We start from the raw sequence: 14,530 nt of genomic DNA, 5'->3' as shown, positions 1-14,530 counted from the left end.
ATTTATAAATAAAGGCCAGTGAAGTGGTAGGGAGTTGGTCCTGCAATTATTGTGGTACTTTTATATTTTCAGCGTTTGTTCCACATTTGGAAATGGTACATGATAGGGTCTCCAACATGAAAAATACTAAAATATATGTAAAACCATACAGATGAATTAAAAAGTACAATTCCCTGGGTTCTGTAGTGTATGCCTAGAAGTATCACGATAACATAGCATTGATATGTAGAGCCTGAAAACAAATGTAAAATATATAATGTGCTGTAGAGAATCCTGTATTGAAAACATTCAAAAAAAAAAAAAAAAAAGAATGCATACTGCTCTTTCAGTTCCTAATACCCATGTGGAGCAGATTGCAACCACCCCTAACTCCAGCTCCACGGCCTCTAGCACCCCTTCTGGCCCCTGTGAGCTCGCATACATGCATGGGTGCATTTACACGTGAGTAAAAGTAAAAATAATCTTTTGAAGTGTTTACAGCAAGTAGTTCAGTGTTTTAAACTGTAAACGCAACACCCTTGCTTGCTGTTGAGTTGAATTCTGGGGTAACTTCTGCAAGGCTGCATAACACTCTGTGACTAATAACACCTCCTCCTCGATGGAGGATGATACTGTGTCTGTGCTGGGACTCAACACTCTGCTCTAGGACACTTTGGATTCTTTCTTCCAGGGTTTCTCTGCTGGACTTTTTGCATTCTACCATGATCAAGATGGAACTCCCCTGACATCACGGTCTGCAGATGGCCTCCCACCTTTCAACTATAGGTATTTGCTATTTTCATTCTTGTTCATCCTTTTTAGAGGATGCTAGGACTAGAACCTGGGAATTACAGCACTGTTCATGTGGTGAACGACAGTTACTTCGTGGCCAACCCAAAGTAACGGTAGACAGTAAGACAAGATGCACTTAAGAGATGGTTTGTTCAGAAGATCAGGACACCCCTTTACACTCAGGACTCTTCCCACCATATTATAACACATTTCACTTTGCGCTATAGTTAGGCTATGGGAAAACATGGAGTGGTTATGTTTGGGGTTTTATTCATTTAGCCTACTAAATTAGCAGTGTTTTAAGAAGTTCAAGGTCTAAAATGAGCAATGCTAAGAAATGCTGAGAACAGCTTATCAGTTTTGTAGAAAATAGCAGTCATAGGACAGTAACCATCAGCCTGCATGTATATAAAAATAAATACCTAAATTAGGGCACATATCCATAATAACACATGAAAATATTCATGACAATTTTATTATAAACAGCCAAATAATATAAACCACCGCAAAATTATCAAAATTAGGTTAAATAAGTAAATTTTAATATGTTCATGAAACTGAAAACTGTATAATACTAAAAAGAACATACTGTGGCTGGGGTGTAGGTCAGTAGTAGAACATGCGCACATGAGGTCATAGGTTCAGTCCCAGGCCCAGCAATAGTCTTTGCTGTGTGAAGAAACATGGGTGAACTACTCAGGTATAGTATAAAGCAGAATAACTCAAATAGTCCATCTATATGGAAATCAGATACTGGCAATAATAAAAGATAAGGGCTTCACTTTAGGGAGCAGTCTGCTAACTGCTGTAAAGTAGCTACCGATGGAGCGGTGTCACGGGAAACCTTCCCTGTGCTGACTGTTCCTATTCCTTTCTTAGGGTACTAACGTGAGGTAGGTATTAACAGTTCATCTAGGGCTGGCAAGATGGCTCAGTAGGGAAAGTGCTTACTGTACAAGCCTAACAAACAGGTATATAACACAAACATACATACACATGCACACACTAATAATAATACATAGATTATGAATTAAAAAATGAACACTTGGGACTGGAGAGAAGGCTTAGCAATTAAGAGCACTTGCTGCTCTTGCAGAGGACCTGAGTTTTATTGCCAGCATCCATTTCAGGAGGCCCATAACTGCTTGTAACTTGAGTTTCAGAAGATCTGACCCCTCCTCTGGTCTCCCTGGGTGCCTGCACATGAGTGACATACACACATATAGACACACACAGGCACATTAATAAAAAAATAATAAAAAATTCAATTAACCCTTAAATGACTTGTTTTATGTACATTTTGCTTTAATTACAAAGTTCTCCAGTAAAATAGTTAATACTATTTAGTGTGTATTTATTTATTTCTTGTTGGATTTTTTATTTGTTTTGTTTTTTGTTTTTTGAGACAGGATTTCTCTATGTAGCCCTGGCTATCCTAAAACTTGCTCTGAAGACCAGACTGTCCTCGAACTCAGATACCTACCTGTCTCAGCTTCTCAAGTGCTGGGATTAAAGGTGTACACCACCACACCTGATTTATTTCTAGTATTTTTAGAGTAATTATAAAGTACAAAATTCTAGGCAGTGGTAATGACCCATACCTGTAACCTCTGCACTTTCGGGGGGTAAAGGCAGGAAAATCAGAAATTCAAGGTCAGCCTCTGCTACTTAATCTGTTCTGGGTTACATGAGACCTCATCTCAAAGAACCAAAGTTGGGAGGACAACAGCAAAGAAACAAAATGTTAATGTATAAATGGATGTTTTTCCTAGAGTGTGCCTTTTGTTTGGTAGTGTGGAACAAGTCTGGTCTTTGATGGTAAAATGTAAAGTGCTGGTCCTGATGTAAAATGTAAAGGATGAGATTAGCATACTCTCTGGAGTGGGAGAGTGATGGACGTAAGGGTCAAGGGAAGCTGATACTTGATGAAATCTTCCAGGTTAATTGGAGATACTAGAGTAATAAATTCAGTTGTTAGGCATGAAGAATTGGATTAGGCTTTAGCCTGTTTGGAGAAACCATTCACATGCTGGGCTTGGTGGTTTATGCCTGTAATCCCAGAACTTGGGAGGCTGAGGCAGTAGGATAAGGAGCTCAATACCAGCCTCTGCTACATACCAAGTTTAAGGCTAGCCTATACTATATGAGAGCCTCTTTAAAAAACAAACAACAACAACCAGATAAAATCAAAGCAAAACAAAAAAGAGTGAGGTTTGAGAGAAACTGTTACCCTTGAAGGATGAATGGAGAACAGAATATTGGTTAATTAATGAACTAAAAACTGTTTATTTTCTTGCTGTCTTTGTTCACTGTGTTTAAACGTTGTCTTCCAAAAATAAATAAAAATAAAATGAATTAATACAGCACCCCCCCCACACACACACACACAGTAGTCAGGGTCCTGGATATCAGAGTATTGAGTGGGAGAAGCGGGGATGAGAAATAAAGAAGATGAAAACAATAGCTGGGGCAGGAGACCTTGTATAAGCTGATAACTTATGCCAAGAAAGTTTATTATATAGCTTCATTTATACTATTTGAGGGGGAAATGGCCAGGTTCAGCAGAGAGCTAGGACAATGTTGACAGAAACACGGCATTTCTCAGTTACAGTTGGCTAAGGACTGATAACCATTGCCTGGGGGGAGAGTCCAGTCCCCAGAAATGGCATCCTGGACTCCTATGAGGCACTCACTGGCTTTAGCTCTAGACTGGCCTTGCCACGTCCACTCCTGGACAAGAACACAGAACTGAAGTTCCCTTTGTCCTTTCTTCAGGGCCTCTTGGGTTAATCTTGCTTCCTACACTGCAAATATAATGTGACCAACTGTTTTACACTCATGTTGCCATGTCTTCCTCACTACAATGGACTGTATCCACTTTCAAAACCATGGTCCACCTGTCTCGAAAAACCAAATAATAATAATAATAAAACCATGGTCCAAAATAAGGTGTCTCTTCCAAAAAAAAAATCTCAAAATTGGAAGTAGATAAACAGATATGTTATGCAATAAATATAAAAGGAACTGCCCCCCCCCCAGATGCTTGGCTAGCCTTGAACTTACATGTAGCTAAGGATGCCCTTTATATGATGCTAGGGACAAAATTCAGCTCAAGTACTGTACCAACCAAGCTGCATCCAGTTGCATCTGTAGCCTGGCATTTTAGTTTTGATGGAAATATTTTTGGGGTTCTTCTGTCAGCCCCTGTATCATTGTTGGATATTCTTGTCTCTAACGACAACAACTTTGTTTCACATCTTTCATCAGATGTTAGGATAGCCACTCCAGTCCTCTTCAGGGGATTAGTTACATAGTGCCTCTTTTAAATTGCTTTCCATCTATTTGTGTCCTTGGATCTAAACAGCATTTCTTGGGCTGGAATAGTGAATCATACATTTTTAAAAGTCTCCTTTGCTACTGCTGTCTTGGATTATTGGTTTTCACAGTGGCCTTGAAATTGTAGACAGGGGATGGGAACCTCAGTGCTGGTGTTCTTCACGGAACTCATCCATCTTTCATGAATAAGGGCTTCTCGAATTGATGCAGCCCTTTGTTTATTTCCAGGGCTCTGGAAACGTTAATTTGGCCAAGTTCTTGTTGATTTCACGCCAGAGTTTTTCCTTAGAACTTTCTAAAATTTAATTTTGTAGCTGACATGAAATAATTGCTTTCCTTAATGGATAACCAGTTTCAGTGCACAACAATTAAATCATGTTTTCATTAATATGGCAGCACTTTTTGTTCAGTTTCCTTATATGCTTGGGTCTGTCTCTGCTTTGGTTCCTTTTCTTACTTTACTCCTCCTCCTCTTTTCTTTTTTTAATGCACTAAACTTGTCAGAAGCCGCTGAGGGCTGGGGTCTAGTCAGTGGCCGAGTGCTTGCCACGCATCTACAACATCCTGGGCTGGATCTCTCGAAAGTCAAAGGGGAAATGATGTAGTTAATTTATTGTTGTCCCAGCTCAGTATTGCTGTTTGAACTTGAACAAGTTCTTTCATCTCCCTAAGCATCTGCCTTTTTGCCTACACGAGACTGTAAGAAAATCCTTATGAACCTGGTGTGGTGGTACACGCCTATAACTGAAGCACCTGGGAGGCAAAGATGGGTGGGTCTCTGTGACTTCAAGGCTACTCTGGTCTACATAGGCCAACTAGGGCTACATAGTAAGATCCTGTCTCAAGAAAAAAAAAATAAAATGCTTATAAGTACATTACATGGAAATGATACATAATAAACTCTCAAATATTTCAATTTCATATTTTTATTCGTGAATACTTTTACATTTACAGTTGTAGTAAGTTGGCAAAATGACTATCTTTTATTCTGTAATTACAGTCTTGGATTGTATCAGTGGAGTGATAAAGTAGTTCGAAAAGTGGAGAGATTGTGGAATGTGCGAAATAATAAGATAGTTCGCCACACTGTGTATCTCCTAGTAACTCCTCGTGTTGTTGTGAGTATTATTGAACTTCTTTGTCTCTCATTTTTGATTATGGTCCTTGCTTTACTGGCAATTTCTGTTTAAGAATGTGTGCTTACATTTCAGTGTGTAGTAGAAAATGTAGGAAGACAATGAAATGGAAATTTGGCAGTGCATTGCCATCTAGCCCACTGCTTTAAGGCAGGAGATGAGAGGCACTTGTGCCTAGGGAGAAGCAGCATTTTTCAGTGTTATTTGTAGGGCTGGAGAGAGAAAGTTCCTGCTACACAAACATGAGGACCTGAGTTCAGATCCCCAGCACCCCTGTGGTTAAAGAAAAATTCCACAAACAGTTAGTGCTTGTCTGTAACCCCAGAAATTGGTGAAAGAATGGAGACAGGCAGATCCCTAGAGTTCAGGTGGTTTCCCAGCCAGCCTATCACAGTGGGCATGCACATGAACGCGTGCACACATACACACACACACACACACACACACACACACACACACACACACAGAGAGAGAGAGAGAGAAATGTTATTTTAAAAATGAGGTGACGGGTCATACCAGTTACTGACTTCTGGCTTCCACATGCACATGCACACACAGGATCATGTATGCACACCACACACAAAGTTATTTGAACAGAAAAAAAGAAGCCATACCTGGCGTTGGGGCAATGGCTAGTGGTTAGGAGCACTTGCTGTTCCTACAGAGGACCTGGGTTTGAGTCCCAGCATCCACATAGCTGCCCATAACTGTCCATAACTCCACTCCCAGGAGCTCCTTCTGACTTGGGCAGACATTGGGCATAAAAAATACTCATAAATAAACATAAAGAGGAGAGGAGCGTGGGAACTCTTAGGTTCAGCTCACTGTCGTCTTCCTTGGGCACATACCTAAATAAAGGGAAGAAGGAAGGCACGGAAGAGGATAGCTGCTGGTGCTTGCTTTGTTGGAGATGGCTTTAAAAGACCATCACCTCAGCCTGGCGGTGGTGGTGCATGCCTTTAGTCCCAGCACTCGGGAGGCAGAGGCAGGCGGATCTCTGAGTTCGAGACCAGCCTGGTCTGCAAGAGCTAGTTCCAGGACAGGCTCCAAAGCCACAGAGAAACCCTGTCTCGAAACCTCCCCTGCAAAACCCATTAGGTTGTTTTAAAAATATTAAAATGGAAAAGAACAAGCTGTACACTAGTGGGATGCAGTTGGTGGTATGAAAACAGCCTTTGCGTTGGGACAAAGTATTTGCAAGCCATATATTTGCTAATAAGTTACTATAAAAATACATAAGAATATAACTGCAAGAAAACAAATGCCCTAATTGCAAAATGGAAAAGAAGACAGATGTCATGGTGTATGCCTGTAATCTGAGCCCTCGAGATTATGAGGCAAAGGATGGAGAGTCTAGGCCAGCCTAGGTTACATAGTGTGACCCTGGCTCCTAAAAGTAAAATAAATGTCTAATAATTTGGTATTCCCTATCCTCATTTGTAAGGGCTACTTTCAGGCTGTGACTCTTTCCTAAAGTTCTATATACTTTAATAAATTGATAAAACTGAAAAAAAAAATAAAAAGGAAAATAAAACTAGCAACAACAAATAATGGGCAAGGAACCTAAAAAGGCCTTTTTGTTTGGTTTGGTTTTGGGGTTGTTGGTTTTTGGTTTTTTTTTTGTCTTTTCTTTTAAGACAGGGTCACTTTTTGTAGTCCTGGCTGTTCAGAACTTGCTCTGTAGACCAGGCTGGCCTGGAATTCACAGAGTTCCATCTGCGTCTGCCTCCCAAGTGCTGAGGTTAAAGGCCTAAGCAACCATAGTGGCTAACATGACATAAAAAAAGCAAACAAAAAACCCAAACAAGCCTGCAAATGGGCAATAGATATATAAAAATGTTCAGCATTACTAACCATTGGGAAATAATTAAAACTCTAATAAGATGTCTTACACCTGTGGCTTTTATAAAAAAGACAAAGCATGTTATGTATTGGCCAGGATACAGAGAAAACATACAGTGTTGTTGGGACTATGAATAAAATACCTCCATTGAGGAAAACTTTTTCCTCAATAAACTAAAATAGAATTACCATAGGATCCAGCAATCCTACTTTTGGACATTTAGTCACGAGGTTTGAAATCAGTTTGTCAAATGTCTCTACTCACATATTTGTACATCGCAAGTCACAATAGCCAAGTTATGCGAACTGCCTAAATGTCCATCAATACATAAATATGTGACAAATGTGTATATACATAGTGAAACAGCATTCGGTCTTAAAGTGGAGGGAAACTGTCATTTATGATGTCATTCAAGAGATTCAAGAACATTATGCTGAGTGTAGTAAGCTCAGCACAGAATGAGAAACACTCAGTGTTCGAGTGTGATATCTGAAACAGTGCAGACTGACATGTGGCTCAGTTGGTAGAGTGCTTGCCTAGTGTGTGTAAAGCCCTGGATTCGGACCCCAGTACTACATAAAGTGCACATGTGGTGCACATCTGTGTACCCTATACTCAGGAGGCAAAGGAAGAAACTCAAGGTCATCCACAGCTTCATAACAATTTAGAGATCAGCCTGGGCTACATAATAATGCCCTATCTACAATAAAATAATGGAATACACAGAAATAGCATAGGGTGGGGGTTCCAGATGACAGGGGCGTGCATGGAGGGAATGCTATACAATTTCAAAGAGGAGGAAGTGCTTTTTCTTCTTAAAAATCAATTTTTTATCAGATCTGTATTGAATAAATTAATATTGTACATTTAAAAGTTGCTAGGGGGCCTGGAGAGATTGTTAATGGTTAAAGCACTGGCTGTTCTTCCAGAGTTCAATTCCCACTACCCACATGGCAGCTCACAACTGTCTGTAATTCCATTGTCAGAGAATCTGGATGTCTTTTTCTGTCCTTCATAGGTACTGCATGCACAGACCTGCACTCAGGGACACAAATATATGTAAAATACATATTTTTAAATTGCTAAGGAATAAATTTCAAAAGTTCTATTTTTTTTTTTTTTTTTTTTTGGTTTTTCCAGACAAGGTTTCTCTGTGTAGCTTTGGAGCCTATCCTGGCACTTGCTCTGGAGACTAGGCTAGCCTCTAACTCACAGAGATCCTCCTGCCTCTGCTTCCCGAGTGCTGGGATCAAAGGTGTGCGCCACTGACGCCCAGCAAAAGTTCCTTTTTAAGTTTTTATTAGTTTATATTAATTATACATACTTGCTTTATTATGACATTTTCAAACATGTATGTAATGTGCTTTAATCCTATTCCTGCTCTCAAGTATTATATTTGAGATGATAGATATGTTAATAAGCTTGATTAAACTCTTCCATGATATCCATAAATCATGACATTACTGTACCCTATAACAATGTATAATTATAAATTACCAATTTATAATAGATAAGAAAATTTTAAATTATTAACATCAGAATTACAACTAATCATAATCTTTTTTTGTTTTTTTGAGACAGGGTTTCTCTGTGTAGCTTTAGAGCCTATCCTGGAACTCATTCTGTAGACCAGGCTGGCCTCAAACTCAGAGAGATCTGCCTGCTTCTGTATCCTGAGTGCTGGGAATCAAAGACACGTGCTACCACCACCCAGCTCTAATTTTTTTTTTTTTTTGATGTAACATTTTTTTGTGTTTTTTGAGGCAGGGTCACACGTAGCCCAGGTTATACTCTCTGCAGGTAATGATGACCTGGACTCCTGATCCTCTTGCCTCTAATAACAAGCATGTACCAATACCCGGCTGTAAAAAATATATGTCCCTTATAGTTGAAAAGTAAAGAGAGAGCTCAGTGGCTAAGAGTGTTCACTGTGCAGCCAGGAGTACCAGAGTCCCTCACCCATGTAGCAAGCTGGGAATCTTACAGATGCTTGTAACTCCAGCTTCAAGGTCTGTGACACCCTCTTGCCTGTGTACATGAACACAAACACATACATAAATAGTTTTCAGAATAAATCTTCAAAGAGAGAAAAATATTAAGAGAAGTAATAGTTTTCTAGCCAAGAAGAATGTGATGATATCAAGTATTTAACTATATTTAAATCGTATTTTAAGGAGGTTCTGTCTCATCAAGCTGACTCTTTCATATGACTTTATAATATGAAAGTGCTGTCGTCTCACCATGCTCTTGTGGTTTTGTTTCTCTGACTCTCAGGAAGAAGCGAGGAGGCATTTCAACTGTCCAGTTCTAGAGGGGATGGAGCTTGAAAATCAAGGCGGGATGGGCACTGAGCTCAACCACTGGGAGAAGCGGTTGCTGGAGGTCTGTTCAGTCCTGCTCAATGTTTATTTTTACTAACGTAACTCGTGCACATGGTTCAGTTCTGTATAATGTGTTTCTATACAAACACTTGTTTATATAGAGAGAATCTGGACGCTGAATGAATTTACTAGAGTAAATCCAACTAAAGTAATTCTAAAATTACTTTAAAATGGAGATTATTCAAACAGGAATAAGAAGGTAAAACATTAGTAGCGTAGACTACTAATGTGTGTACTTGGAGCTCCTAATGTTTGGTTTTTGAGACAGGGTTTCTCTGTGGCTTTGGAGGCTGTCCTGGAACTAGCCCTTGTAGACCAGGCTGATTCCAAACTCACAGAGATCCACCTGCCTCTGCCTCCTGAGTGCTGTGATCAAAGGTGTGCACCACCACCACCCAACACACATTATATTTTAAATAATATTTTCTTTTTATTTTAAGACAATGTCTTCCTATATAGTCCAGGCTGGCCTTGAACTTAAAGCAGTACCCTTTCTTCTGCCTCTGGACTTTGAACACTAGGATTGCAGATGTATACACCATAGCAGACTAAAAAACTGTTGTGATTTTGCTTTTGTAGTACTGGGCATTTAACTCATAGTTTTGTGCATGCTTGGCAATTGTGTTATTTCTGAGATGTATCTCTACTCCTAAATTTTCATAATTTAAAAATAAAATGTAAGCTGGGCGTTGCGGGGGGGGGGGGGGAGGCTTTAGTTCTAGCACTTTAGGAGGCAGAGGCAGGTGGAGCTCTGTGAGTTTGAGGCCAGCCTGGTCTATATAATGAGTTGCAGGCCAGCCAGAGCTACACAGTGAGAAGGTGTCTCAAAAAAAGATGTGATGAGCAACTGCAGTGCATCCCTCCAGGGTGGGGGAATAGTGGACATTCTTAGTTCAACTGAACAATCACACTCTCAGGCCCTCACCAGGCCCTGCTGGGGCAGTTCCATAGAAGGATATTAGCACACAGCATGCCAGCACAGCCTGGCTGTCAGCATGCCTGTCTCCCTCATCTGCAGTACAGGAACTCAAAACTCCTCCCCGGATATAAGATATGGTTTGGCTTAAGAGTTCTGTGACCCAAATAGGAGCTATTATCTTTTTAGTGGTTCCATAAGGAACACTCCCAATAGTTACTTTACACAATGACATCTCAAACTGTTACTTCCTAATAGGTATTCATGTTCATTTATAGTTCTCCCAAATCCAGAGGTGCATCAGCAGGCCTTTCCCCTTATGTATTATTGCCAGCTAATGTCCTATCTTTATTAGGTTTCAGGGGAATAGAGCCAGAAAGTTAATCCCAGATCACATTCATTTATATAGAAAGAATCTGGAGTTAGAATTCAGACTCTGAAGTGAGATGCCTTGGTTAGAAAGTGTATTTCTTCTTCGAGATCTGTTTGGATAGTTGCCGTAAATAGAGCTCATGACTGAAGGTCATCAGCTTGGGAAGAATGAATTTCTGCTTGTGCTCAATTACTGTGATCTAGGTCACCAAAGAGCAGCAATGGCAAGCATTTATGAAAGCACATACCCTCACTCTTCCCATGGGAATGTCTGTCCTTATATTTATTTTCCTTAAGGAATTTCCTTAAGTGATTTCCTTGGAAGCTGGCCAGAAATGAAATTTTATGTATTTTTCAGTAGAAGACCTGAGAATATCAATTTTATTAGCTTCTTTGTTTCTCTTAGATGAGTATTGTTTCCAAGGACTGTTGTATTAAATGTTAAGGTATGGGCAAAGAACACTCAGTGTCATGAAGAGACTCAGAGAACACTGGAGTGGCCCAGCCAGCCTGGAACCTTCACCAGGATGTGGCTTCCTTGTAGGAATCCTGGGATGTAAATTAAAGTACTGGACAACTAGGTATTTTGCCTGATCCTTTGATCCCCTGGTTCTGCCATGCTTTTTGCACATTAGTGTAGGTGTCTATGATCACAACATAGTAAAGTGTTTTCTTTGCAAACCATGTAAACATCCCTCCTGACCACCTGCCCCCAACACTCCCTTAGGAAGAGTGAACCGTTCTCAGTAGGCTCCTCACTACATGGATGCTTATGTTTATTCTGTCATCAGAAAGTCTTCACTGTTGGTTGTCCTCAATGCGGGGAAATCATACATGATGGAGACTCGAGGCAGAGAGTAGAGTCTATTCCTTCTATCAAGATGCCTTAAAATCTTTTATATTTGCACATTTTCTAGTCAATATTTGCCCACATGAAACATCTTAAATATGCATAGGGGTCATAGAAAAGCCATCTAATAAATAAAATCTGTTGGTAATTTTCAGAATGAAGCAATGACTGGTTCTCACACCCAGAACCGAGTCCTCTCTCGAATCACTCTGGCATTAATGGAGGACACTGGGTAAGACGGCTGTGAGAAAATGATGTTTATAAAATGAGTATTCAAAATATAGCTTAAGAAAATGCTGATATTCCAAAGCAAAATGTACTTACTGATTCTTTGATTTTTGTGCAGTTTGTTTTAATATAACAGAATGAATATAACAAAATCTCAGATACTATGAAGCCATGCTAATATGAAGGGAAAACTAACCTAGATAGTTTTAAATTATTTAATCAAATGAGTGATATATAAATTCCTAGAATTTTTGTTGTTGTTTTATTTTGTGTTTTGAGACAGGGTCTCACTGTGTGGTTCTTCTGGCCTGGAACTTTGTATGTAGACCAGCCTGGCCTCAAAGTCAGAGAGATCCTCCTGCCTCTGCCTCCCAACTGCTGGGATTAAGGTTAGTATCACCATTCCCGGCAGATTCCTAGTTTTTAAATGAATGGATCTCTCTGGTAAAAGAGTGAAATATTGTATTTAAATAAACCACTTTATGTAACTCCTACTTAACAAATCAGAGTAATTTTAGTGGGAGCATTATTGCCTCTTGCTTTTTCTAAAACAGCCTACAAGAAATTTGAAAATAGCATCAAATTTGAGAATCAGTGTTAAAAGTATTATTTTAAAAACCCTGAAAATAAACTGACTTTGTGATACTGACTGTAATCTTAATCCTCGTACTGCAGAAGCTGACGAAGGGTGATTGTGAGGTCACGTCTAGGCTGCATAGTAAAACTCTGCCTCAGAAATTTTTTTTTTTTTTTTTTTTTTTGGTTTTTCAAGATAGGGTTTCTCTGTATTGTTTTGGAGCCTGTCCTGGAACTCACTCTGTAGACCAGGCTGGCCTCGAACTTACAGAGATCCGCCTGCCTCTGCCTCCTGAGTGCTGGGATTAAAGATGTGCGCCACCAACGCCTGGCCAGAAATATTTTTATAAAAGCAAAAACAAACAAAAAACCCCACACACAACATGAAAATAACTTATATTGTCTTAACTTTTGAGGAATCAACAATGTATAAAGATTTAGGGGCTGGAGAGATGGCTGAGCAGTTAAGAATACTGCCTGCTCTTTCAGAGGAACCAAATTCAATTCCTAGCACCCACTTGGCAGCCCGCAACTGTCTGTGACTTCAGTTTGAAGGATCTGACACCCTCTTCTAGCCTCCTCAGACACTAGACACACGTATTATGCACAGACATGTATTCAGGCAAAGCATTCATACATATAAAATAAAATAAATAAAATTTTTAAAAATTAAGACTAAATTGAAAAAAAGAAGTTGTCTTAATTCCTTTTCAACCGCTGTGATAAAACTGCAAAACCAAGGAGTGTGTTTATTTTGGCTTGTGGATTCAGAGGGTTAAAGTGTGTGATGGCGGAGGAAGGAGCAGCTGAGAGCTCACATCCTGCTCACAGTCATGAGGCAGAAACAGCACTGGGAATCATGGGAATGTTTTGAAATCTCTAAGCGCCCCCACCCCAGTGACATACCTCCAACCAGACCACACTTAATCCTTCCCAAATCCTTGCCAACTGGGGACCAATTATTCAAATATATGAACCTATGGGGGCCATTCTCATTCAAATCACCACAGAAGTATAAAGATTTTAAAATACAGAGGTCATGACAAAATATAGAGGCCATAGCTGACCCTAGGAATAGTTTCAATAAAAATGAGAGGAGTGGGGTGCAGTGGCTTAATGGTAGTTAGTACACTTGCCTGGCATATTCAGGTCTCCATCCCCAACATAGACGCTCCCATTAAATGATGATAGTGATGATGATAATGATTATGATGAGATTAATAATTCCTCTCTTCTGTTTAATGAGAGCCGAAGATCTAGGTCAGAAAGGATTTGATTAAGACAGCTTTTTCCTAACAGTGCAAAATCAGTGAGATCTAGAAAACCAAGAACGAATTACCTTAATGAGAGAAAGAAGTCGACTCAGGTGGGAATTAGGCTTCCTGCCTGTTAATTCAGGGGGCAGGAGTGGGAGTGAAGATGCAGGCTGTTTTGTAGGTAAAGGCTGGATGTGGAAGAAATTCATAAATGTTGGTTTCCATGTCACTGGCATTCAGAAGTACATTCAACCCCAGGGGAGAGGAAGGCAGAAATTATATGTAAGTAGTTTAAATGATTCATGGGCATTGTTTTATGACACTCGACACAAATCTACTTTTTGTTGTTTTCTTTGTGGGATTTTTGTTAATGTTGTTGTTTTGGGGAGAAGGGGCGGGGTTCACTATCCCAGGCTAGCTTTGAACTGCTCCCCGTACCTCTGTCTTCCGAGTATTGGGATTACAGGTGTGTACCACAGGCAGCTCACCTGCCTTCTAATCTCCTTCTCCTGCTGGAAGAACACTAAGGAAAAATAGCAATCTTACACCCTGGGAGAGAGGGGGAGTCGCTGGTATCACTCTGAAAGTCATTATTAGCATTATTAGCATTAGTAAAATTTGAAATAAAAAAGGTATATTCCATAAAGTGATAACAAATATTTAAGTTCATCTTGGGGGTATTCTTTTGAGTGTTTTATTATGAAATATACTAATATACACAAAATGCAGAGAAAACAATGCATATAAAACAGTGACTCTCCAGCCGGGTGTTGGTGGCGCACGCCTTTAATCCCAGCACTCAGGAGGCAGAGGCAGGTGGATCTCTGTGAGTTTGAGGCCAGCCAGAACTCGCCAGAGCGAGTGC

General features: G+C 39.9%; 1 protein-coding gene across 2 annotated transcripts in view; it reads left to right on the top strand.

The window, feature by feature from the left end:
• The window catches only part of Lmln (leishmanolysin like peptidase), a 50,831-nt gene that overhangs the window by 16,489 nt on the left and 19,812 nt on the right, over positions 1-14,530 (top strand). For both annotated transcript variants that reach the window (XM_035444621.1, XM_027412810.2), the window contains exons 8-11: positions 671-765; positions 5,108-5,225; positions 9,361-9,468; positions 11,761-11,837. In XM_035444621.1, the coding sequence (XP_035300512.1) occupies positions 671-765; positions 5,108-5,225; positions 9,361-9,468; positions 11,761-11,837 (398 nt within the window). The remainder of the gene's footprint in view (positions 1-670; positions 766-5,107; positions 5,226-9,360; positions 9,469-11,760; positions 11,838-14,530) is intronic.

This window comes from Cricetulus griseus, chromosome 4 (assembly GCF_003668045.3).
Source record: "Cricetulus griseus strain 17A/GY chromosome 4, alternate assembly CriGri-PICRH-1.0, whole genome shotgun sequence".
NCBI lineage: Eukaryota > Metazoa > Chordata > Mammalia > Rodentia > Cricetidae > Cricetulus > Cricetulus griseus.
Note: the sequence above shows the minus strand (reverse complement) of the source record. Positions and strands in the feature narration are given on the sequence as shown.